The sequence below is a fragment of the Caretta caretta genome, chromosome 12, assembly GCF_965140235.1.
Source record: "Caretta caretta isolate rCarCar2 chromosome 12, rCarCar1.hap1, whole genome shotgun sequence".
In the NCBI taxonomy this organism is placed as follows: domain Eukaryota; kingdom Metazoa; phylum Chordata; order Testudines; family Cheloniidae; genus Caretta; species Caretta caretta.
In genome coordinates, this window is record NC_134217.1 from 24,095,589 (window position 1) to 24,123,154 (window position 27,566).

Here is a 27,566-nt window from a genome sequence, read left to right on the forward strand (position 1 = left end):
GTATTAAAGTGAAGTGAGTTTTCTACTAACTTAGACTCGTGTACACACTGTCTCTTTGGAGGCAGTGAACTTAATAATTTCTGTGAGTGTCACAGTAATAAGCACTGGACACTGTAGAGAGATGTCTCGGGGGGAACTCAGGAATTGGGTGTATGCTACCTGCAAGGCAAGGTTTAGCCTGGAGAATCTTGAGGAGTTTGTTGGTGGAGCAGACAGGCTAGTGTGCCAGGGAGCTGACCCACAGTCTAATTGCCAGCAAATCTCACTCTAGCTGAGGCAGTGAGGTAACACAGTAACTTACGGCTCTGGATGTCCTGAGCAGAACATCACAATAACACACATAAGGGAACAATGGAGGGAGCTATTAATTGGGGAATTATGGGAGAATGTTCTTGCCTGACTCCAACCAGGCTGGCAAGGTTTCTCTTCCCAGGGCTGCGATGCTAAGAGGATGCCAAAACCTTAAAGATGTTGACACAGAGAAGGCGGGGGTTGAGTGGGTTGTCAGCAGCTGCCCGGGGGCAACCTCTGATGAAGAGACCCACAGAGCCCATTATGTAGCGTGCCCATCTGCTTCTTTCAGCCCGAGGTAACTGGGCTGAATGGAACTTACCAAAGATTGCAATGACAGGCAAAGTATTATTGGTTTTACCCTTTGCTCTACATGCTATGTATCTTTGTGTGAATTAATAAAGCTTTGTTTTGAAGAAGCTGTTTTTTTAAGTCCCTTTAAGGAGCCACAGTCACAGGTGCCAAATACAGGGCCTACAGGTGCCAAATACAGTTGGGCCTGTCATATTTACAGTTGGGAAATGGAGGCTACCACCCAGAGATCCATTTCCAGAGTGGTTGAATAAAACGGTTCCACTTTTGAGAGAGTGAAGGAAGCCAGGAATGTCATCTGAGAGGTGCACTTGAGATGAGCAAAAAGGGGTCTAAGGTGAGTCTTGCTCTGTAACTACAACACAGTGAAACACCCATCTCCAGCAGCCGATGTTACACAAAATAGGTATGAAAGACTAATGGATCTGTTTATTAAACTGAGTGATTAGCATGTGGATTCAATAATAGTGAATGATCTCTAGTGACAGAAAAAGTTCCATAATGAATGTAAGTTTCCAGATCTTCTTGGAATATGAAAGAGAACTGATTACTTTGATAGTCTAGATTTGTTTGGCTTCTGTCCCTTATTAGCAGGACTTTGCCCTCCCTAACCTTGCACTGATATTCTGATGAACTGTATGGTCAAATCAGTGTTGTTTGTATAACTTTGGAGTATATTTGATTTTCTTCTTTTCACTTTCCTATTTCCTTCATATTGTGAATCTCAATATTTATTTTATTTAGGAACTTATTCATCTCTTTCTTTAACTCCTGTGATGATGATGATGATGATTTCATCAATTGAGTCCACTGCTTTATTATCATGTGTCAAAATTAATTTAAACTAAATTTTTGGTTTTGGGTCTCAATTTAGCAATTGTTTTGATTGTATCTTCCTAAGTTAATGTTTTTATCAACTTTGCTATTGCGTGACTTTAACAACTACCTGCTAGCCTAAAACCAATCCAGAAGAAAAGGGAATAAAGATTTGTACCATCCGATGTTTATTTTTGTGTCTGTACATTGTCTAGGCCCTTAATCACATGCTTAAATATATGCCTATTCAGGACAGCACTTAAATATGTGCTTAAAGTTAACTGTGTGTTTACATGCCGTCCTGAAGGGAAATGCTTTCCTGAGTCACAGCCTGGACAGGTGTCCATATCACATAGCAGTTATCACAGTTGGTATTAAGTGGAAATCTCAGCAGAGTTGGAGCAAGAACTGAATGAGTAGGAGCGTCTTACCCCTAGAAGTATCTCCTTCAGTTTAGAGGTGAAGCATATGGGCAGGTCAGTGTTGGAAAGTTTTAATTTCTTTTGTCTTTATAGTACCTTTCTGTGGGTGGCCAAAGGCCATGAGTCTCTTGGACCTTTCATAAGAACAAAATTCATTTTAAAAATGAACAAAGCCACCTCAGAACTAAAACAGAACTTTGCCCTTGCACAAATTCATCTGATCGCTCCTTTTTTAGAACTGTAAATGATTCAATCTGGTCTCTGCAATCTCACCTCTCTTTGCCACTGCAAATAATTCTACTTCCTTTATTTTCACAGTGGTTTAAATAGTTGAGGTGTTTTGTAATCTGGTTGATTCAGTCCATATCCTCTCTCAGTGTTCAAAAATGAAACTTGCCAAGGTACTCCTTGGAAACTTTAGAAGGTACTCCTGATCAGTGACCTACAGAGCAGTGATGATGACCCCATGAATTTCTACATTCATCTAAATATAGAACTCTCCACTCCATTTACCTTTTTTACTTTTATACTTTATTTTCAACCTTGTTCATCATATATCTGTAGTAATCTTGAATAACTTGCTTTTGATGTTCATCAACAATAATAAAGGGAAAATTTTCAAAGCCACAAAGGGCAGTAAGGTACCCAGTTGTCATTGAAAGTCAGTGGGAATGGGGGGCTTTACTCCTATTTATGTCTTTGACAGTCTTCCCAAAATGTTTTGCTCTAATCTTTGAAACATTGTGACAATTTCTTACTGGTGGAATTTTTTTAAATGAATGAATCTAGGAATCAGAACACTGGATATTAGCCCTAAAGTGGAACTTTGTGACCTATAGATTTTTTTTAAAGTGTGGGTCAAATTCAGGTCCTATTCCCTGAGGCATAGACTTATTAATTCTAAGTAATGTTAATGTGGGCCCAAATTCTGGTCTAAGTTTAGCCTCACTAGAGTCCACCATGCAAATTATTCTTTCCTTGTACAGAAATAACCAACAGAAGATGGGGAATGGCCAAGTCAGTCACCACATGCAATAAAATGGGGGTATCCATGCCCTGTGCTTCTTTGGTTTTGGAGAACCTAAACTGGAACACAACTATATGCAGTGATATTCCTGACTATTTTTATGTATACAGTATTAATACTGTATAATACATCAAACCACGCAGGAAATCTATGTCTGGGTGAACCTGGAGGCATTTTGACTTCTAGTCCAGTGGATGCTGAGTAAATTATCATGCTGATGTGTTTGGCCTTTGATGGAAGGAAGAGAGGGTGCTCACTCTGTGACTGTAAATGTCCTGCCAGCCAGATTAACAAGTTGCACTGGGAACAATTTTGTAGATAATCACTTGCCTAATTTAAGTACAAGGTTCAGTCCTGTAATACTTTCAGGCAAAACTCCAATAGAGGTCAATGCCAGGGGCACTTGTGGACTGAGTCAATAATGAATAAAGAGAGAGGCTGGTAAGCCAAAAACACATTTACTAGTTTCCTTCAGATTTGCAGGAGAGCAAGATTTGTGTATTTTCAATATTCTGCCATATACAATAATGAAAGAGGCAGGCAGGCATGGAAGAGGGATGTTGAGATGTGCACTTTACTCTGTGTTCTTGGTGGTGGGGAATGCAGTAGAGAAGCTGCAACTCTTTCTTTGGAGGACTGATGGAATTTTTTCGGAAACAGACAGAAAAATAATATTGTTAGGATAGATTAAATTTTGGGCATTTCAGCTTTGACAAATACTCTGTAATTTTACGATGCCTGCCACCAGGCTAGGAAAGAAAGCATAGCAGCTAGGAGAAAAAAGCAAAACAAAACAAAAATAATGGAGGCTTCAAATGAAATGTTTGGGGAGGGAAATTAAAATAAAAGGCCACCTCTACCAAACCAGCAGGTTATGAGGCTGTGTAGCGGGGCGGTCACCCCGCTCCAGCCCTGAGGAGGGCTGTGGCTCAGGGAGTCAATCAGCTAGGCTGATTGGAGAAGCAGCCACAGGTGGGTCACAGCTGGCCCTATAAAAGGCCAGTGAAGCCAGGAGCTGTGAGAACTTTCTTGCTAGCTCTTGAGGGAGGAGGACCTAGCTGCCTAGGAGCTGAAGGTGCAGGCAACCAAGAAGGGCTGGAGAAAGGTGAGAGGAGCTGGGGTGCTCCCTCCTGGCAACTCCTCAGGCTGCAGGTCTTGGTAAAGGCCTACAAACCAGGTACTGGGGTTGCAGAGGCTGCAGCCCAGGGTAGGCAAAGGTAGCAGGTCCAAACCCCCTTTGCTGATGATGAATGGCTTATATACTGCAGTCTGCCCCAGTGAGCAAGGGCTAAATGGTGACTGGCAGTAACCATATACTGAGGTGAGGTGGGGATAGTGGGTTGGGGGTTCCCCTGGGAGGGGAGACCCAGAGACTGTGGGGGTACTGCCAGGGGGCAGAACCCAAGGGAAAGGGGTACTGGGATCCAGGAGGGACACAGGGGCCAGCGACAGGTGAAACACTGGCCAGCAGGGGGTGCTCTGGAGGCTGGTGAGCTAATTCCCTGGATGACCAGCAGGAGGTGCTGCAGAGGTGAGTCTCACATCGCTACAGGCTGCCAAAGCAAAAAAATGTCAGATGTTCCTAACAGAAAAGGCTACATTATGTTAGAAGGAAATGAATAGAAAGATGCATGAAAAGGCAATTTATGGAATTGCTGAAAGGTGGCACTGTACTGTCAGACCAGTAGTAATACATTACCAAAGGATGCTACCTTTGTTTTCTTGTCTAGCCATGAAAAGGCAAAAGCCACTGTTCTAAAGTATCCAAATTTCTGATAACACATGCAAGACACCTTAAGTAGGGAAATTTCCAGTAGATTTTGGGACATCCATAATAGAAAACCCATCATTTTAGCTCTCTCATCCTCATGGTTGCATTCTGCACAGCCAGAAGTTGTCATTGTAGGGAAGGATAGGGAAAAAAAGTCATTCTGTACATAACTTCTGCCAACAAATAAACTGGAAACAGAGTTGTAGTAGAAATGCTGAAGGCTTTTCCTTAAGCTTCAAGAATGGTACAAACAACTCTTTGAATCTCTAAAAAGTTCATAATTAAGATTGCAAGATTGAATTCCATTGTATCCTGTTCCTCTCCCACAAAAGCATATGAAAATGACCTGGTCATGTCAACATTGTTATTTTTATTGTTTTTTGTTCTTGCTCTTTGTACGGTACAGGGGTCACTTTGCATGCCACATTCTCCTGGATGGAAATCAACTGTGGCAGGAAGGCAGAAGGATAGACAAACAAAATTGTTTCTGTGTACTGCAAGATGCAATTAGGAAAACTGAATGTTAAATTGTTTTGTCTCTTCCCTTCTTGCTGCCAGGAATCTCTAATTAAACTTTTTTTCGTCTTTCTCTCTCTCTGTCTAACCCACTTTAGATTGCAGAGGTGAGCTTTAAGCTCAGAGAACTTGTAGGATTTCCATGGCACATTATTGCACTTATGTTGAACTGTGCTATGTTTTAACTTGCTGGTGGAGTTGAAACGTATTTTCCACTCCCCAGATATCTGCCTTGAATGATCCTAATAGATAACTGAATGCTAGTATGGCCGTAAATATCTCTACAGCAAGATTTCACCACCACAGCTTATTCAGCAGAGTGGTGGTACACAAATTCAAATCATTCAGAATCACTCCAAACTTTGGGTGGGCACCTCTAAGTTTCTTTTTCTCCCTCAGAGTAACCTCCAATTTTCCCCATCGACAACATCAAACTCTTCCTTTTATTCTTGGTTATAAGACAGAAACTCACCATGTTGGATATTATATAATTCCAAATCATGTCTGCTTCCAAGCTATTCTTTTAGTAAGTCTGGATAATTAGTGTTCAGTAATTATGAATCTTGAGTCTGGGCTAGGACTCAGGATTTCACTGGAATATTTTTTTTGCAAAAACCTGATAAATCAGTAGCAGTCTGTAGATATTTTCTAGCAAGAAAGAAGTATCATGAAGCAGAAATTTCACTGCCACCCTTAAAAGTGATACTTCTGGGAGTGAAGTGACAGCATTCAGACAGTGGGTTGCCATTTGGGAGGGCAAGGTTAGGTAAACAAAATACTTTATTTTAATTTAAAAAAAAGTTTTCAGATGAATGTATGTGTAGATTAATAGGCTCTTCTGAACCTATCTAGAAGTATCCAATGTCTCTTGAACCGGGTAAACTGATAAAACCATGATTATCAGTAAAACAGGAAATGTGTTGAGTTTTAGCTAGATATGACTTCATGGTCCAATTTCTTGCTTTTCTAAAGAGTGTAACATAAAGAGACTGATTTACAAAATTAGCTACATGCAACTGCCAGTGCAAAAATGTGCATGCAGCTCTGCACCAAATTTGTTTGTGTAAGTAACACAATTAGGTTAACTACATGAGAGTATGGAACTTTAGATGCTTGCTACCTTTTGTACATAATTACTCAATTTACTTTGCAAATGACATGTACATTTGCAGGTACATTTTGCAAATATAACGGATAATGGTGAATTTTAGGCTGAAAGGTTGTGTCTATGCTACAATCACAAGATGTAATTACAATTTGTGTAGACATATTCATTCTAACTTTTATCTAGCTAGCTCAGGTACCAGAACCACAGCAGTCTGGGCTTCAGTGTGAGCTAATCACCCAAGCAATTATCCAGGATTCCTGGCATGCTTGTACAGCCCATGCTGCTGTGGTGTGACTGCTCCCTTACCTGAGCTAGTATATTAAAGCTAGCTCAGTATGTCTATGCAAGTGGAATCACACACTGAGATTCCTATGTAGACATATCCTGTGTCATATTAATTATGTTTCTAATTGTTCTCAATTCCTGTGATTTTCTAACAATGGCATATGGTAGAAATTACATAGGGTCAAGTCCTGAAGCTCCTTACTTTGTACTTTTACTCAATCTGTGCTCAAGCAAAAGTCCCATTAAAGTCAAATATGGGGAAACGTGGTCTAGATGAAATTACTATAATGTGGGAAAACCACTGGTTGAAAAAACATACTCAGAGTTGTTACCGATGGTTTGCTGTTGAACTTGGCGGATATATGTAGTGAGGTCCCACAGTGCTCTGTCCTGGATCTGGTACTGTTTTTAGAATTTTTATTGATGACCTGGATGATAAAATGGAGAGTACACTTATAAAATTTGCAGATGACTCTAAGCTAGGAGGGATTGCAAGTACTTTGGAGGACAGGATTAGACTTCAAAAAGACCTTGATAAATTGGAGAATTGGTCTGAAATCAACAAGATGACTTTTAATAAAGACAAGGGCAAAGTATGACACTTAGGAGGGAAAATCAAACACACAAGTACAAAATGGGAAATAACTGGCTAGAGAGTAGAACTACAGAAAAGGATATGTGGGTTATACCAGATCACAAATTGAATATAAGGAAACAATGTGTTATGAAAAAGGCACATATGCTGGAGTGCATTAACAGGAGTTTTGGGACATGAGAGGAAAGTCACAAGAAGTAACTGTTTCACTCTACTTGGCACTGATGGCACTGGCCTCAGCTGGAGTACTGAGTCCAGTTTTGGTCACCACAGTTTAAGAAATATGTGGAGAAAAGGTCCAGATGAGAGCAAAAAAAAAAAATTGAGAAAAACTATGAGGAAAGATTAAAAAACTAAGCATGTTTAGGCTTCAGAAAAGAGGATAAAGGAAGACCTGATAAGCACTTAAAATATTTGAAAACTTTTATATATAAAGAGGAAGGTGGATCAATTGCTCTCCATGTCCACTGAAAGTAGGACAAGAAGTAACAGGCTTCATTTGCAAGAAGGGATATTTAGGTTAAATATTAGGAAAAACTTTCTAATTATATGGATAGTTAAGTACTGAAATAGGTTACTGAGGGAGGCTGTGGAAATCCCATCATTGGAGGTTTTTAAGAATAGGTTAGATAAACACCTGCCAGGGATGGCGTAGGTATACTTGGTCCTGTGAACGTGGAGGGATGACTTCTTGAGGTCCTTTCCAGCCTTACATTTCTATGGTTCTGTGTAACGCATGCATAAAATATCACTGAATTAACACTTTTGGATGTTGATGTCTGTTTGCAAACTTGGTGTTTGAACAATTATGCAATAATTGTAAAAATTATTTAATAAATGATAGAAGCACATGAGCAATTACTTTTAAAATTGCATTAATTTAATCTAGGTGAGTTGCTGAACCTTCATTTACAGTATTGCTGAATATGTTAACAGGCAATTAATAGCTGAAACCCAGAATAGGTCTTCTTTTCTTGTATGTGACTGTATTTAAAACAGAGACCAGGTAGGGTGCTCCTACAGAAGCTCTCAGGCACATTCCAAAATTCTGCAGTAGAGAAGAATCACCAGAGAGGTTTGTTACCACTACCAAACACAGTGGTCACTCTGTAGACATTAAGAAATGGTCTCTCTTTGGACTGGAACAGAAAGTTTTTGTATTTAGTTTTGTATTTACAACAGGATATCCCAAAAATGTGTTCTTTACCACAACCTAACAACCTTTTGGGCTGTCTTCTTCAAGTATTAGTTCGTCTGAATAAAACTGTTTTGGTAACATTTGTAACTTTTTAAAAACTATTTCTGCTTCACATCAGAAAGTTATGCTGATGAGGGAAAACAAAAATCTGTCCACTAGGATGGAGCAGTGGGGGTGTAGGCCTTTATATTCTTGCCTGAACACTGTACATTATTATTCATATGAGCAACTATTGGGGTTTCTTCATATTTATTTATGCTACACTGAAATAGCATTTCTTTCCTCTCACCCCCTCCTACTCCTTAGAACAGAGGTTCTCAGCTGGGAGGCAGGCACCCTTGGAGAGGCATTGGACTTCAAGGGGGGGATTCATTGAGGCTTCTGATGTGTCTGCCCACATACATTTCTACCATAACCACAAACTCCACTCAGTCAGGTTTGGCCTAGCTGTCCCTCTGTCATGACAGAGGGCTGGCCATGCCAAATTTGAATGAGTGGTGTTGCGACCTGCCACACCGGATTGCAGTGCCACTCAGGTTTGGTCCTGCTGCCCTAGCCAGAATCTGTTTCCCTAGGAAGCTGCCAAGTTTGCCTATAACTAGAGTGGGCCCTGTGAAGAGGCAAAAACTTCTGACTAAAGTATATACATATCACTGCCTTCTATGGGATGGAATTGGAATTGATCAACTGTAGGACATAGACCTTCTATTAATAGCAGCCAATAGAGATTCTCCTTTAGCTCAAGTGGCAGAACCCTGTACTTTTGGAGCAGGAGGAAATGTGTTCTTGCTCTGCTGCAGCTGTGAAGTTTCAAGTGGCCATGCTGTGTTACATAATGACAAATGCAAAATTTTGAGAGGCCATGGATTTGCTACAGTATCCTCCAGTACACCAGATAATGACACTTACAGACATGAAAGAAAGATCATCCAACAGGACAAAGTACTGTCACCAAATTGGCACTCCACATTACCATCAATTCACTATGCTAAGGAACACTTGGAAAGCAAAAGGAAAACTCAAACTATATTTGTAATTGGAAATAAAAATAGTAGTCATGCTTTATTTGTAACAGAAGTAGCAACCGCAGAATTGTCCATCACATATGTATATTGTCTTGTTCATGATACTTTTAAAATAACACCCATTCATCTTCACCCCCTTATTGTAAATTTTCAGTTTGAATTATTGGAAAGACATGCTCTTTTAGGGTAGTGATCTGTAATTAAGTGTTTATAAAGTCTGGCTTTCTGTGGGAAATTTTACAAGGACTTCTAAATTATCAGTTTTAAATTTTATTGGGTTATATTTTGGTGTAATGTGTACAAGGTAACAGTATACATTAAATTACTTTTACTTAATAAATTTAGGGCAAAATTCTGCTGCATTTAAAACATACTTTTATTTAAATATCATATATTAAATTAAATTAAATTATTTAAATAAATAAATTTATTTATTTAAATAAATAAATAATTTATCTAATAATAATTAATTTATTTAATTATTTATAAATAATAATTTATTTATTATTAAATAAATTTAGGGCAAAATTACTGCTGCATTTAAAACATAATTTTATTTAAATATCATATATTTACTATAATACGATATAGAGGCAACAACCCAGAATGTTGTATGCAAAATAAGGAGTATACTTACCCCTTGACTCTACTCAGTCTGTGTCTGAGATATGCTCCTGCTGTGAAATCCTGCCCATTGAAATCAATAAGATTTTGACTTCAAAGGGGGTGGGATTTCACTGCTGACATTTAAACACTTGAAAAATGTTACAGAGGCTCACTTTTTCAGATGGTGCAAATCCAAGATAATGGCCAGAATGGGGTGTGCCATCACTTCAGAACTTTGCAGCTATGTTTGCAGTTAGTTGTTCCCAGCATTCACTGATTTGGAAAAGGTTGTCCCCATCATTAATGTGAGTTAGGTTCTGTTTCACAGCAAATTTGCAGGAGAGGTTGATAATCACAGAAGCATAGAATATCAGAGTTGGAAGGGACCTCAATGCCACTTCAGGGCTATGGACAAATTGGCTGTTCTGTTCAAAGAGTCTTAAACAGATATTCTACTGAGATGCTTAAGTCACTCAATAACACTTTTGGAGATGTGTTTTGGAGATGACTTTGGAAAGTTTTATGATTTCAAGTGTCATTAGACTGTGGAACTGAAAGGACTGATTGTAATGTTATATGCATAGGCATGCATTGCCACATACCATGTACAAAGCTACTACTGTTGTTACTCATAGTTGTGCATTACTAAAGATTTCACGATATGTGGCAATGCATACCCATATGTATGATATTAAAATCAAGTCTCGCACACGTGATTCTAAGATTTTTCTGAGTGTTTTTACCAAAGCATGGAATAAAATTCAGAGAAGTCTCAGGATCTTTCTGGTGGTAAAGGCCATCTAACCCAGGATGGATACAAATTTATGATTTAAAAAAATTAAATTGGATTTGTATTTAGTTTTTTAAATTAAAATTTATTTAAAATTAAATTTGAAATTGATAACATATGTTAAGGCCTAAACTTATTATAGTCAATTCAAATCATTTAAATTAATACAAAAGATAGTATTAAGCAGTACATGTTTACTGCCAAGCTTCAAAGAAAGTCAGACCACTGAACTGGTGAAAGTCACTGGCTAAGCACCTGGAACCAGAGTTTGTTAAAGTGCTTAAACCTGTTTTTGACAGTAGTAGCCTCTTCTGCAGGTGCAGAGAGAATATTTTCTTCATTGCAGTTAATGTAAAGCTGGATTGCTACCTGCCAAGGTTTGTGTGAAGATGTCACTTTTTTCCATGTGGAAGTAGGGTTGTCACCTTCCTGGCTCCGTCTCCCTCCCATCATCCTACAATCTTCCCATAATGCTGAGAGATCCAGAGGGAGTAGAAGGAGGCTGGTGGGCTAAGACCACCTTACCACACTGTGGCAATCAATAGGAAATCCACTGTAAAAACCAGGAAAGCGTTAGGCTGTGGAGCTACCCAATGCAGTGGAAACCTCTTTAAGGGGGGCGAAGGTGAGGGATGGTGGGGAGCCAGGGCATAGGGGATCAGGAGAGACCACAGAGATGCCAGCAAATCTCTTGAAACCCAGGAAGATTTCAGGGGATCTGTGGGTATTGGGAGCTGTTCATTTCCCCTGCCCATTACTGAATTAAGTTACATCAATGTTAGTCCTACTCTGCACCAGTGCAGTACATCAGCATTAGGGGTTGCACTGGGGTAATTACACTGATGTAGTTATATTAGTGCAATTTTTTTAATGTACAAAAGCCCATACTCTCCCCAGTAATTGTCATTGCATGCAGAACTCTTTGCAACATGAGAACTCCCCTCTGTCTTTTAAACAATTTTCTTAATTGTATTGATAGCAGTTCCACCAATCAGTTATATAACAGTTATTAACTCAAGAGAAATAAACAAATTAGAGTCCCAGTCTTGCCAAAGAGCAGAACCTGCCTGTGCTCTGTGACCCACCCAGGTTGTGCAGCCATGGTGACTACTTTGTATCCTCATGGGGGGGACTCCTTCCCTCCCAGAGGCTGTGTTTGACTCTGCTGAGTTCAACTGACAGTTGGTGCTTGTGGATGAGGTCGGAGAAGGTACAGAGCATGTATAGCACCTCCATGGCCTCTTAACATGGGGCAGATTCCTCCCCTGTTGCAGATGGGGTGGCACAGCTCTGAAACACAAGTCAAACAAGGTGATGTGAAGGGATTGGGAACCATTAGAATCACTGCACCCCCACGGTAATTAACTGGGGAGAGGTCATGAAGAGGAGGGAGCCAACACACCCAGTTACAGAATTGCTCACTCTGTCAACCTTATTGTGAGTTTCCCAGTATTTGGTAGTTTTCTTAAAGCCACAACTACCAGATCCATGTGATTATTTGAGAATCCCAGCTTTGTTATAAAAGGAATGTTTCTAGCCCTCATGGTTACAGAGAAAAGCCTGGAAATGTTAGCCAAGTGAATGCTGAAGTGAAAACCCTCCACATGTATTATTTTTTTTAAAAAAATCAATGATTTCTAAGACAATCTCATGATTTTTGAACACTTAAGTTTGGCAATTTGGAAATTACATCACCCTATAGAAAGTAGTTAAACACTACCTTAGTCCCCCTCTCACCTCTCTGCTGGATTTGCTGCAGCCCAAAGACTCTAGTTACTGTACATATCTCCAGCCCAGGAGGGTGGGGGTGGGAGACCTCACTTACAATAGTTCTCTGTCCTTGTGCAGCTCCACAGCTCACGCTTGTGGCCTAGTTTATCTTCCTCCCCACTTATACACCAGACCAATTGCCCCCAGCACAGTTTGAGCTGGTGAGCCGGTAATTAATGTAGCTTTCAGGGAGCTACATTCCCTGTACAGCTGGTGCAATAATAACTTGCACGTATCTATCATCTTTCATCTGAAAGGGGCCCCAAAGACTTTACCAAGGTTAACAGGGATGTACAGAAGGACAAAATTGTAACCTTACAATCTGCCCTGAGTAAGGACGGTGTGTAGCTGCATCACTCCAGGAGCAGACTGGAGAATGAGCTGTGACTCTATCACAATTCATCCCATACTTCACCTTGGTTCTGGGGGGGAGTCTATGCACCTGGATGTCTACTCTCTTTGACAAATTGGGGATGGATCCAGGGCTCCTCTCACTCACCCCTCCAGCCCCCTTCCATCCATTTGCTCCTAGTGAAAAATATGGGTAAGTAGCCTGTGCACTGCCAAATGCCCCCCTCTGACATGACCAAGCCAAAATTTGAGCAAGACCAAACAAGGGATCAAGGTTGAGGGTAGAGCTTACGCCTGTGTGGGTAATTAGACTAGATAGTTACAGCCCTTATTGAGACTCCTTGTTGAGTATGGCCCATAGTGATCACGTCACTCAGCGCTGACATACAACCACCTATGAAGTGAACATAGCAGTGGTTTAACACTGCATAGAAACACTACACAACAGTTTAAGGCATGAAGTGAATAAGAATAGCATATCCAAATGAAAATGAATTGAGAATTTAACTAAGCAGACTATAATTACCCAAACTGGCATTTGGCCAGCACACTAGGTCAAATGGCCCAGCTCTTGCACAAAGATCTCTAATACCTTTTAAGATCTTGCCACAAGGCCTTTAATGACTATAAGAAAAGGAGTACTTGTGGCACCTTAGAGACTAACCAATTTATGTGAGCATAAGCTTTCGTGAGCTACAGCTCACTTCATCAGTGAGCTGTAGCTCACGAAAGCTTATGCTCACATAAATTGGTTAGTCTCTAAGGTGCCACAAGTACTCCTTTTCTTTTTGCGAATACAGACTAACACAGCTGTTACTCTGAAACCTTTAATGACTATAGATAGTTAATACATAAATTTTACATCTGATCCAATGTAACATCTGTTATAAATTCATTTCCATTTGTTGGCATTGGTACTTTGATGCTGCGTCTGAAGAGACTTTGAACTGGATTGTTAAAAGTTTGGGATACTTTGGGCACTATAGTTAAAACAGGTAAAATAACAGGTGATCTTAGTGTGTTCCTTAAGTCACTCCTGAGTGAAGCTGGTTAGTTTAATGTAACACTGCACAGATTATGTTCTGAAAGGGCAAAATCTTAAAGCCATAACATAAGCAGTCTAAGGGTATGTCTTCACTACCTGCTGGATCGGCGGGCAGCGATCGATCCAGTGGGGCTTGATTTATCGCATCTAGTCTATACACGATAAATCAACCCCCAAGCACTCTCCCATCGACTCCTGTACTCCAGCTCTGTGAGAGGCGCAGGCGGAGTTGACGGAGGAGCGGCAGCAGTCGTGCATTGATATGAGCATGCAATATCAACTGGGATTACACACACTTAGAGAGGTGTAAGAATGGATGATTGTGTGTTGTACAGATACTCAAGAAATCAGTATAGTCAGCTCAAATTTCTAAAATGTGTAATCAAGATAATACAAAATTCATATAATGATAATGAGCTACTGAAAAAGTAGCAGATGAGATATTCTTAATCTTAGTACAACTATAATACCCCTTGTGTTCAGCAAGATGAGATCATTGGGATACGAAAGGCAATGCAAATAGTTCAGGTTCAGACCGGATTGGTTTTGAGAGTTTATAATTCAAAAGGAAATGTTAATACAGTACTACTTTAACTTTTAGCTACATTGTTAATAATTCTAATAGTTGGTTTTGCCTGTAGAAATAAAATGAATGGATTCAATTTCAAGCATAGTCTTAATTATAAAGAAAGGTGGACTAGAATGGATTGTAGACTTTTGACATTTGGAGCAGGCTCACTGTCCTGTACCCTTGTGCATATTTTTAATCTCCTAATTGTTTAATGTAAGATGCCAGAGCTCTGGAAACAGGTACCAGTTAGCACTTTTCATAAATACATTGTGAGAAATCATCTCTGTAATGAAATAGAATGTTGTTTCTTTGTGGACAGTTAACTGGTATTGGAAAAAATCTGATTTTTTGTCTCATTACTTAATATAGTTATATTAGTAAATGGAAGACAACTAGAATACAACAGATGACTGTTAATACGTTGAGGTTCTTATCTATTGACTTAGTCTTGTGAAGTCTTAGAGTTTTATTTGTAAACCAATTGTATTTTGGCATTTCAGATTTAGACAATAATTTGTAATAGGCTTTAAATCAAAAGTGGTTAAACTCTGTTTTGGATTACAATGCTGGATGTTTTGGCTGACAACTTTAGGTCTTTATGTGGACTTCTACTGTTGCCTTTCTTTAAGATAACAGAGAACTTGTTTGATATATACTGTAAAATGCAGTGTGGAAGGTTCTGAATCTCCTGTAGTTAAGCAACTCATATCTGCTACTCCCCTTGATTATGGTGACACTTTCTGTATACTGGCTTTTCAATCAGAATTTTCAGAAATCGTAGACTCTGGCATATTAATCAGTGCTATAGCTTATTGCACCACCCCCAAGAGCACCTTGTAAACGAAATGACATAATTCTAGGGGTTTTATCTATTGGTTTGAAATACAGGCAGCACATAATAAAGTTGTTGTACCTAGGAATTTTCATTGCATGGGAAGGAAAAGTAAGTGTTTCATATTAACAAATGAATGCTTATGAAATGCATTTTACTTGCTAATCTTTCTTCTGTCTCTATATACTAAATAGTGCTCAATAAATATTGATTCCCTCATCCAAATATGCCCGAAGAGAGCTAAATTCGTTAATCTGCCTCTCTAGGGTACAACGGGGAAGAAATGAAATACAAACACTTGGTGGTTGTTGCCTGCACTCTGCAGGGAGCTTACCAAAGGCACTCACAGCCCTGATATCTGCTCACCACCAGCCTGCGTGCTACCCTTGCCCACCCCGCGGAATAACGCTTGCACAAGCAACGGAGATGGACCGAGTGTAATGATACCCCCCCCCCCCGCCCTTCTCCCAAGGCGCGCACGCTGGCTCGGGGTCACAGCCGGGGCCGGACCAGCCAGTGCCGCTGCCCCTCGCTGTGGCTGAGACGTGGCTGGCTCGGTGGCCGGACCCCGGCCGGGGCAGAGCGCTCTTACCGATAATGATGGCACAGGCGCTGACCAGCCCGATCTCCTTCTTCAGAGTCACTCGCTCGGAGCTGCTGCCGCTCCCGGCGGCGCGGGGCGGCGCTGCGGGCGGCTGGGCTGCGATGCTCTTCCGGAGGGTCCGGTGCTGAGTCTCCCCAGCCATCGCTCCCCCGCTCCTGGAACCGTCCCCCAGCGACTCCCGCGCCCTCTGCCCCGCTCAGCCGGAGAGCCGCCGGAGAGCTCGCCCGCGGCCGGCGCATGCGCCGCCGCCCGCTGCGGCCGGCGCTGAAGTCCCGAGGAGCTGGGCAGCGGCTGCTGGGGGCGCCGCTCCGGCTCGCGGGGCCACTGCGGGGGCTGCCCCCCACGGCGCAGCGCGGCCGGGGGAGCCCAGTGGGACAGTCCGCCCCTTTCGCTTCTGCCCATGCTCCATAAACCTCAGGCCGCCCCGGGGGCACGCGGAGAGGGGTTTGCACGTGCCCGCTAGGAGAGCGAAGCTGCTGCCCCGCTCGCCCTTTGCCCCGAGCTGGGGTCGATTTCTGCCTCGGAGCAGTCGGGGAGCCGCACTGGGGCGGGAGATCGGGGAGCCGAGCAGGGGTGCGACAGCCAGTGGCAGGGCTGCACAAATGACAGGTGGCTTTTCAGTTCTGATCCGGATTTAAACAGTTTCCACGGTAAACATCTGATGAAGTGAGCTGTAGCTCACGAAAGCTCATGCTCAAATAAATTGGTTAGTCTCTAAGGTGCCACAAGTACTCCTTTTCTTTTTGCGAATACAGACTAACACGGCTGTTCCTCTGAAACCTGGATTTAAACTAGTGCACCAGAAAACACCCAGACTGTCAAAACCACCCCGAACTGTCCGTGCGCGCTGGCAGAGCTTCCCCAGTACTGTGATGAACTGTCATGGAGCTAGGCAACCTGGGTGGTGCTGGATCTGCAAGGAACCTCCCTCCCTGTGGGATTTGTCATGGTCCTGATGCTGGTGATCTCCTGGTGTGTTCCCAGGAAGGTTTCATAGCGCAGGTCCTTTTTATTCTATCAACGGATTGCCCAAGACATGTAATACCTCTCTCACTTCTGAGTGTCTTTCAAATCAGGTTTTGATTCAAAATTTTCTTTAAACCATTTTTGTTTGTTGGCTGGTTGTTTTAGGCTTATTTTTTCTCTCTGACAGAACTTACTAATGTCAACAATTTTCTTATTAATGTTTCAGAGGGGTAGCTGTATTAGTCTGTATCAGCAAAAACAACGAGGAGTCCTTGCGGCACCTTAGAGACTAACAAATTTATTTGGGCATAAGCTTTTGTGGGCTAAAACCCACTTCATCAGATGCATAGGGTGGAAAATACAGTAGAGAGGTATAAATACACAGCATATGAAAAGATGAGAGTTGCCTTACCAAGTGTGTGTGGGGGGGGAGTCAGTGCTAAGGAGCCAATTCAATTAAGATGGAAGTGGGCTATTTTCAACAGTTGACAAGAAGGGAAGAAAAATCACTTTTGTAGTGCTAATGCGTTCAATGTAATCAAGGAGGCCTATTTCAAACAGTTGAAAAGAAGGTGTGAGTATCAATAGGGGGAAATGTAGTTTTTGTAGTGACCCAGGGAATAATTTTCCCCCTGCTGATGGGAGTTGCCTTATGTGAGTATCAACAGGGGAAAATTATTCCCTGGGTCACTACAAAAACTAATTTCCCCCTATTGATACTCACACCTTCTTTTCAACTGTTTGAAATAGGCCTCCTTGATTACATTGAACGCATTAGCACTACAAAAGTGATTTTTCTTCCCTTCTTGTCAACTGTTGAAAATAGCCCACTTCCATCTTAATTGAATTGGCTCCTTAGCACTGACCCCCCACACACACACTTGGTAAGGCAACTCTCATCTTTTCATATGCTGTGTATTTATACCTCTCTACTGTATTTTCCACCCTATGCATCTGATGAAGTGGGTTTTAGCCCACAAAAGCTTATGCCCAAATAAATTTGTTAATCTCTAAGGTGCCACAAGGACTCCTCTTATTAATGTTAATAGCTATAGAAATGCTTTGCCAGTTCCTTCAAAGTTTTTGCAAAAAACAATAAACATATTGCACATTAGAAGAATAAACTAACATGATTTTAGGTTTATTTCTGAATAATTGTCTTTGGCCACAATCTTATCTTAATAAATTATGTAAGTATAAATGAGTAGTCTGGAGCAATTTTCCATCAGCATTTTCTGGGGCTGTCTTTAAAGGGAGCTTTGAAGAAGTCGGTGCTTTTCTGTTAACTTCAGCTACTTGTTTGATGCAAGAGATTAGTAAACTATGGTAGATGTTAATTAAATCCCAGGAGACATCTAGTAGGATGATGATGGGTGACCTTCCTCCCCCATTCTTGGCCAGGAGGAGGTTATCCATCACAGGGACCAATGCCATGTCCTGACATGAAGCCTGACTGGGAGGGGGTCTGGTATGTTAGCAGGGTATAGTTTGAAATGCTGCTTTCTTTGTGTTTAGATTATCTTGTTTAAGAATAGGAAGTTAGTTGGCAAGGTTCATAGGGCTTGTTAGCTCATCTTCTGTGAAGTAAAACCTAATCTTAATGGTCTCAGGCTATCTGCAGTATCCTACCCCCCCTCCACACCTATAATGGTGTTTTAGTGTGGCTAAGACACAGGCAGATTAAGGTTGCAAACAACAAAATGGTGTTTATTGAGATACACAACAAACTAGGACTCTCTGCAACTAAGATAACACAAAGAATAACTGCTTAGTTGTTAACACAGATGATGGAAATGGGGATGAACCCCAGAGCCCAAACCCTTACACAGTGGGGTTTTACAGAAATAACAGAGAAGGACTATACCATGTCTTGCAGACATTGGACAGGAGAACAGGAACACAGACGGGAACCAGGACCTAAGGGACAGGTGTCAGGAATGGGAACACAACAGGAATTGGACCTCAGGATCTTTGGTGCCAGGTAAGTAGATCTTCAGTATGGTGCCTTCTGTCTTCTATTCTTGATTTCATCATCCTGCGTGCTGAATGTGGACACTATATCCGTGATGATGGAACAGGTGAGTGGAGGTAAGTCAAGGGAACCTTGGTAGGTGTTGCTGGTTCACCTCAATTCTATTCCCTCAGGGCCCTAGCTAATAGCAAGGCTGGTACTCTGGGGGAGGGCTTCTATGCCTCACTGGGATGACCTGCTTTCACAGCATCCAGAGACACCAAGCGCCCCTCAGAGGGTGAACACTCCTTTATATGCGTTGTCCATTGCTAGGCAGATTTTACTGCCAGGAGACAGTACCAGTCCTGCCTTTTCCTTGCTTTGGTGCCAAACTCGAAAAGAGGGCCAAAAAGCTGAAGGAGAAGGGGTGCCAAGATGGAGGACAGGTTGTCCTTTTACCAATCCAAAATGGCAACTATGTACACTTAATAAATTGAATCTTTCCTACCCAACAGGCCCAGAGATTGCTTCTTTAGTATTGCTTGGCCTATTGTGTGCTTTAAGGTGATTGGTAGATATCTTTCCTCAAATGTGGTATTGACAATCTCAGGCAATAAGGGCCCAAATTAATACTGAGCATTTTTCACTAACCTGAAAGAGTGACCTATGCAGAAGGATGGCTTTGACACAAGAGGCCTGGATTCAGTTTTTACTTCTGCCACAGATGTCCTATGTGACCTTGGTCAAGTTACTTAATTCTCTTTGCCTCAATTTCCCAACTGTAAAATGGTTGTCATAGTATTTTTACCTCCCAAAGGATGTTAAATACATTAATGCTCAGTACTGGGGTCTGGTGCTACCCAGATAGTTAGATATGTTCTATATGTCAAATTTCCTATAATACTTCAAGTATCTCTTGCTGTGTGAATGGACTGAATTCACTGAACATTAGTGGGCTCGCTGGTGAGTATGTATTACAGGTCTCCCTCTGTGCCTGATCCACAGAGGATATGAGTCTGTAACAACCCAGCTATGGAAGCTTGACTCTCTAGCTCAAGCTGGTTTTAGTTCTGAGGTTCCTCAATTCAGTCCTAGGTTTGCTGGCCAAGATAGTGGCCATCATATTAACAGTTCTGAGCTTAGTGCATGGATGCTGTTGGCCTGAGATGAGTGATCTACTCTGTGAAGTAGGTGGACAGTTCTTTACAATAAGCCATGCTGGCTTCTTGGATTTAGGTATGAAAGGGACTTGGCATCAATCAAAATGGCATTGTCCAAAAATTTCAGGTGGGCATCAGTGGCAGAAGAAACAAAGATCTCAGAATGTATCAGCTGTGGAGTGTGACAGGAACTTTTTGTGTTCAACTTGATCTGATTTTTCTTGAAATTTGCACTGTAAGGTTGGTCTGACAAATGAGAAATCATTTCAGGCAGTCAGTGGACTATTCCCACTGAAGGCAATAGAGTAATTGTAAATGATTTTACTTGTTAAAGCAGTTTTATTCTGCTGCTGTCAAATACGGAAGACATCATATTGGTTTTCAAAGGTCATGTTTTATTCTCAAATTGATCTATCGCTCTGTAGAGATGTAGTTTCTGAATGAATTGCTAAAGGAAAGACTGTTAAAATGTACCTTGAGTATCTCTGTTTACTGAATTATTAGGGTGTATTATAATAACTAAGATTTTTACAAACACAATTTCCCAGTGAAGTATGTAGGTAAGTAGTACTATCCTTATTTTACAGATGAGAGAACTGAAGAATAGCGATGAAGATCTGAAATATTCAAAAGTAGCCTCTTATTTTGGTTGCCTAGCCTATGATATAGTATTCAGAGATTCTGAATACCTGCACCTCCCACTGATTGCAGTTGAAGAGGTGAGTGCTCAGCACTCTGAATATCAGGCCTTAAGTATCTACAGTTGGGCACCCAACATTAAAGGGCACTTTTTGACTATTTTGGCTTAAGTGACTTGCTCAAGGCCCAAGGAAGTCAGCAGCCAAGGTGGAACTAGAATTAAGAAGTTCCTGGCTCTCAGTCCTATGCACAGATGACTAGACTAAGCCTTAGTGACAAATTTATCTTTTCCACCACAGTCTATCCCTTCCCAAGTGAGGGGAGTGTTTAAAAAAGACTGAACTTCATAGAGCTAAGAAGGAAAAAAAAATGTCTAAACTCACTGGAACCAAGTTGAACAGAGTCATTTAAAACAAACTGAGGGAGGAGGTTAAGGGATGGCACTGAGTTATGGAAGATATTTCACAGAACAGCAAGGACAAACAATCCTCTGAAGTCGAGGCACACTCACTGTTCGAGGAGAATAAAAAAAACAAATTTAAGGCTAGTGAATTACTGAACCATCTTAGTTTTAAAAGTATTTTCAATATAGTTGTATTTTAAAGCATATTTCAGTGCCTATTTCAAGTCAATCACATTAGACCAATATTGATTGTTAAATGACTTTCAAAGGGACGTGGGCTCCTAACTCACTTTGAGTGTGTGTGTGCATTGCAAAAAAGGGCCCCTGGCAGCAAGTCTCAGAGCCCGGGTCAACTGACTTGGGCTTGTGCTCAGTGGCTAAAATTACTCATGTAGACATTCGGGTTTGGATGTAGTCTGGGCTCTGAGACCCATCTGTCTCACTGGCGTTCAGAGCCTGGGCTCTAGCCCGAGCCCAAATGTCTACACTGCTATTTTTAGCCCTTTAGCATGAGCCACACAAGCCCATGTCAGTTGACCCGGGCTCTGAGACTCGCTGCTATGGTTCTTTTTCTGCAGTGTCGACATACCCTTAGGCTCTTTTGAAAAATTTTACTCTTTACCTTAACATTTCCAGGGTATTTGGAATAGTTCGTGTTACAGTGCATCACACAAAGCAATAAGAGATTTACATGATTTTGTACCATCTGTATATTGACTGAAGTAAATGAAGCTGTCCTGGCACCATGCAAATTGATAGATATGACAGTTTGTTAATTACAAAACTAATTTTGAGTAATTGGATATATTTCCAGCAAAGAATAAAAATAATGTAGGGTGATATTTTCAAAAGTTTCTAAATGACTTTTTGAAATGTTGCCCATAATTCTTTTTGTATTCAATGATCTGCTCATCTGACCAATAGCTCTCTCTAATAAAACATTTTTCATGGAGTTAAGGTATTCCAAGAACCTAATGAAATGTAAGATCAATTACCTTGAAGAACAACCAAAAAGTCCACTAAATGCATAGTTGTTTAGAAAGATATTTTGCTCAGTCTATAGCATGATAAATTTTTTTTAAGATACTGTTTTAATGATACTGTACATCAGTCAGCTTGATAGATTGCTTGGGGATACATATTGGAGAAATTGTGGTGAAAGAGGAGTTTTTTTATATATATATGTGGTGGACATGTCAAGTCATTATAGAATATTGTAATGCAATTTGTAGCCGAATATAATAAATTGTTGGGTATTTATTATCAAATTATCCTTTGGTCATCCTTCTGGGGCTTTCCTTTTGTGTGACCAAAAGGAAATTAAGAATTAATCTATCATCTGCTAGTACTATAGCTGCTAGGGTACTGATAGCCTGTCACTGAAAATGCAAAAATAGTCCAACTATGGGAGGTTGTTATTGTGGAAAAATTTAACACACCCGTTATTTAACACACCCGTTTAGCCAGCAAAAGAGGAGGACAAATAGATATGTGGTTCAGTATTTTATTCAATAATCAGACAAAGAGCATTCACCTGCAAAAAAAAAAAACCAAAACAAAATAACTGAAAACCCTAAACCGGCACAACTGTCTGTTTTTTAAATATTAACATTTGATAGACATAACTGGTCTGTTAAATATGTTAATCAGAGATTTCACTCAATTTAATAAAATCAATAGAAATAACATGCCATGAGATGTTGTAATGATTCTCACTCTGTAATATAACACCTTGCTAAAAAGAGAGATCTAACGTGTATTTTATTGTATAAGGTTTCCTTACATAAAGGTTCACTGTTGTAATGATTATTGTTTTGTTTCTCATATTTACATAGTCCGTATTTGTAAACCTGTTCAAACTTCCTAAACAAACAAAGTGTGTGTGTGTGTGCACACAAACACACACAAATTAATAAATTAGCAAAACAACAAAAAAAAAATACATTGCGTTGAGTTTCTGCTTTTGCTGTGGTAGAATTTTGGGTTTACTTTGTGGTTTTGTATAGTGGATAAAAGTCTTGTTCAGCACTCTTGCGCTGATTTCTGTAGAATACAGTGCACTGCTAGGTTAAAAAGTGAATATTTTAAACTCCATGGAATCAGCTAAACTTCTCCAGAGCTAGTTTGTGAAAGCAGCGTGAATGTTCTGTATTCTGGCCAGTTCAGGTCAGTCTTTACCAGATGTATATTGATAAGTGTGTGGACCTCACTCTCTGATCTATAGGACCTGCCCCAGAATCCTCTTGATGGCTTTCATGATGCTGCATGGATTTTTTTATTTTTTGTACTCAGGTATTTTATTAGTAATAAGAAACCAAAGTAATGAAAAAATAACACTGCCCCAGGAGGACTTGTTAGGAGATCAATAAGCAACTAACAACTGGAACAGGAGGAGGACCCAAACAGCAGTCTAAACTTCCTTACTAGCTCCCCTAGCATTTCAGTATGTACCATAAGTGAATCCAGAAGGATGACAGAATGGAACCCTGCATGAGAGAGCCCTTAGGTCAGAGTATCCACTGAAGCACTGGGATGGGCTGCCCATTACTAAAGGCTGCCACTGTGATGGAATGCCCATCACACACCAGACTTGAAGGGGTTAAGGTAGCCAGGTGGGCCAATTAACTCGCCATTCTACACCTGGGCAAGGAGCCAGGGAGCAGGGACTGATTAAATGAGACTCAGCTGGTCAGGAACAGGAGGGGCCTATGTAAAGCCCAGGAGCTGAGAGCATCTGAGGTCTGCAGGGAAGTAGTTCTGCAGTTACTTCCAGGGTGCAGGAAGGCATGTTTGGGCCTACAGTTACTCCCTGGGAGGAGGGAGTTTGGGCTTGCAAACCCAGAGAAGGAGGAGAGCGAGAAAGGTAGCCTTTCGCTCAGGGTAAAGGTAATAAGGGATGGGGGTAGGACAGACCTGCTGATGGGAGGGCCCTGGAACTGGAGTAGAAGGTGAGCCTGGGTTCTCCTACCAGCCACTGGGGAAGTGGTGCGGACCCCAAAGCAGAGAGCAGACTATCTGGGACAGTTGGCCTTGGAAGACTTTGATACGCTGGAAGGGGGAGAATAGCGACCTGGCTGGAGGACTAAGTCACGAATAGAAAGCTGCAGCTCCTCGAGCGAGAGGGGCCACAGAGTGAGAGAAGATGATGGATGGGGAGACCACCCCAGGAGGGTGCAACACCTGGAGGAAGCTAATCCCCAAAGCCACCAGGAAGAGGCACCTGAGCAGTGAGTGAACCCCATGACCCTCCCTCAGTTTAAGGGGAAGAGCCACCAGATGCAGGCATTAACTAATTTGGGGGGACAACAAATAAAAAAACAGGGATGGGACTGAAGGTCACATGGATAGAATCAGGGATCCACAGGGGAACACTAAACAAAGAACCCCGGACAGCTCTCACTGCTCCTCAAAGGCATCCAGGGAGGCAGTTGTCACAGCCCAGAGGAACTCTGCCCAGAGAGGTGATCAAGAGGGATCAGAAGTAGGCCCCACAGTCAGAGTTCTCCCCCACGCCCTGTCCAGTTTCCTCCTACTGGTATGTGAATGGCCACCTTGGAGGAGGAGATTGATGAAGAGGTTTCACAACTTTGCGGGGCCACAGGGGTGTGTGTGTAGATCAGGAGGTGTGGTTAAAGGTACAGCCAGAGCCTCAGGAGCAGGTTCTGGAGGAGCCACAAGAGGGGCTGTAATCTGGCATACCCAGAATATGCGCCATTGTCTCCATCTTGCTACAGAAGGGACAGGTGTCAGGGGAGTTCATGGACTGCATCATGTGCATGCCTGTGCTCACAGCTCCATGAAGGAACCACCAACTCATATCCCTGGTGGGCTGTGAGACCAGAGTGGAATGCAGATTGGCCCATCAGAGTACTTTGCCCTCCTTGGGTGGTAACACCACTAAGCACCTGGTGTATAAACCATGTGTTTATAACCTTGTATATCAACAAAGCCGCATAATCAGTGGTATTAAAGGCTGCTAAAATCTACAAGAATCAGCATGGACACCTGGTCTCTCACCATGAGAAGATCTCGTACCAATGACACCTGCAGAGTTTCCATATCATACCCAATCTGAAAACCAGACTGACAGGGATCAGAGATCCCAGATGGACCTGCTTTGCTCAGACCACCTCAATCTCTTTTCCCTAAAAGGGAAAGCTAGATACAGGACAGTAATTGTGAAGACTGGCTGCACCGAGAGAGAGGTTTTTGAGGAAGGGCCCAACAACTGCTCCTTTGAGAGAAGCTGGCACCCTGCTTTGGGGAATCACAATAGGGATATTCTGCTCTCCTGTTGCTGGGCACAAAGCTTTCTGGTGGGCACTTATGTGCTGTACAGGACAGAACTTAGTCCATGATTGTAGGCAATGAACTTCTAAGTTTAGCTTAATTACCAAGTAGTGTCAGTATTATAATGGGGCAGGCAACTCTATCAGAGCTAAAGTGGACTATCACACGCTTGTTTTAGAAGGCTGAGCTAAGAGTTACTATTACCTCTATGAAAAAACTAGTTTTAGAACTTAAACTTGTATTTTGAAACTATTTTATTCTGCCAACTACAATAGGAAACAATGTTTTTTGCCTAAATCCATTTTAGGACATTCATTAAGTGTGTCTTTTGACCTGTGTGTTCATAAACAGTGATTTCCCTTTCTAAATTTTAGGAACATTTTCATCAGCTCTGAAGGAGCCTGCAGGTGGCAGATCATGCCATGAGCTTTTGATATGTACAGATCCATAGTGAAACATAAGAGTTGAAACAGTAGTGAGCCAGAAAACCTGTTGTAAAAGGCAGCAGTGACAAAGAACTACCCACGCTAGCTGCCAAAAAAATGTTCTTTTTTTAGGCTGAGTGCCTGTCTGTTTCACTGTGTTTTCTGCATTAGGATGAAGAGCTTTTTGGTTGCTTTTTTTATTTAGGTTGAATGTTATCTAGTGGTTAACATAATTATGAAAAATGTGTAATTCAGAGACACGTATATTTCTAACTAATAGTTCTCTAAGACAATTCTCAAGAGCAAAGACTTCTTTTAAACTGCCTTGGTTCTGAACATACTGTATCTACTTGAATGACGAAACATTAGTAAGCAAAAAAGCCAAAGTTCTTTGTATGAAGGCAATTGCTGCATAGCAACTGCACAGAGAGGATGCAATCAAGCTTGCATGTGTTCTCTTTTCTTGCTATTTTTGTCCTGATTTTATCAATGCTTTGAAATGTACAGAAAATATTAAAGATGTTGGTAACAGTTATTTCATTATTACATTCATTGGTACTTCTCATATTAAAAGCAAACAAATCAGTTTAATTATTGTACTTTAAGAAGAATATTTAGATAGAATTAAGTTTGTCACATGTGATGGAATTGTGCTATAAAGTTTTAACATAGATATGAACACAAAATGTAAAAAATATATTTGAGATGTCTGCAAGGGCAGAGTTAAGATATGTAGAGGGATATTTGTCAAGGTCAATAGGCCCCAAATTTGATCTGTTCCCCCTCCCCCAGTATTTATTTTCAAACTCCCTGTAGTTCTTTCTCTCTCTCTTGTTATCTCAAAACAAATGCTTCACTACTGTTTTCTTAATATTTTTGTTTTGATCCCAGTATCCATGAGCAATCCTACAAAAACAGATGAGAATATACATATTGGAGGAAAAATATTTGGTAAGGAAACATAATTCAGTTTCAAACTTCAAGGGACATTATACGCGAAAGTGAGGAAACAACTTTTTAAGCTTTTAAGTACTTTTAAGCAAAACAAGCAGGCATGTTCACTTAGCAATAGATCATTTGAGAGCCAGTGTGATTCATGTCATGAAGTCATTCTTAACTGATGATGTTGTTGTTTTATCTTGACTACTTATTGAGAGTGAAATTTACCCTGGCGAGGAGGATGTGTGTAAGGATTGTCACACAGGTAAGCCACATGGATGGGCACAGCTAGAACTGACTGTGCAGGCATGCCCTCTGCAAATCCTTCACAACATGTAAGTTGGATTGTCTGGCACCAGAGTGTATGTCTACTGCAGTTAGACACCCTTGTCTGGCCTGTTCCAGCAGGCTGGGGCTTGGGCTAAGGGGCTGTTTAATTGCTATGTAGATGGTTGGGCTCTGCCTGCAGCGTGAGCTCTGGGACCCTCCCATCTCACCAGGTCCTAAAACCCATGCTCCAGCACAAACCTGAACGTGTTCAACACAATTAAACAGCCCCATAGCCTGAGCCCTGCAAGCTGGAGTCAGCTCAGTTGCAGATGTCTAATGGCCATATAGGCATACCCAGAGAGGCCAACACATAGAGGACGTTTGGAGGTGAGCCACAGGAGGGGCTGTGGGATTCCCTGACTGTACAAATCGCAATGGCCTTATCTTGTGTAATCAGTGCATAGTAGAAGCAGCTACAGCTGAGAAGGCTTGTCTAAAGCTCTTAGATTGAGAGGTGAATTTCAGCATCCAGTAGAGGGACAACATGAAGCCTTTTCCCTTAAAATAAAATTCAGGTAGACTTAAAGT

The 27,566-nt window shown here is 41.3% G+C and overlaps 1 protein-coding gene and 1 long non-coding RNA gene across 3 annotated transcripts in view; one reads left to right on the forward strand and one right to left on the reverse strand.

Annotated features, from left to right (window-relative positions):
* Positions 1–16,162, reverse strand: part of SLC7A10 (solute carrier family 7 member 10) — an 84,693-nt gene extending 68,531 nt beyond the window's left edge. Inside the window, exon 1 of the mRNA XM_048870776.2 lies at positions 15,924–16,162. Within this exon, the coding sequence (XP_048726733.2) occupies positions 15,924–16,077 (154 nt within the window). The 5' untranslated portion in view covers positions 16,078–16,162. The remainder of the gene's footprint in view (positions 1–15,923) is intronic.
* Positions 3,888–27,566, forward strand: part of LOC125645371 (uncharacterized) — a 277,583-nt gene continuing 253,904 nt past the window's right edge. For both annotated transcript variants that reach the window (XR_012664583.1, XR_007359289.2), the window contains exons 1-2: positions 3,888–3,973; positions 18,778–18,882. This is a non-coding gene — a long non-coding RNA (uncharacterized LOC125645371). The remainder of the gene's footprint in view (positions 3,974–18,777; positions 18,883–27,566) is intronic.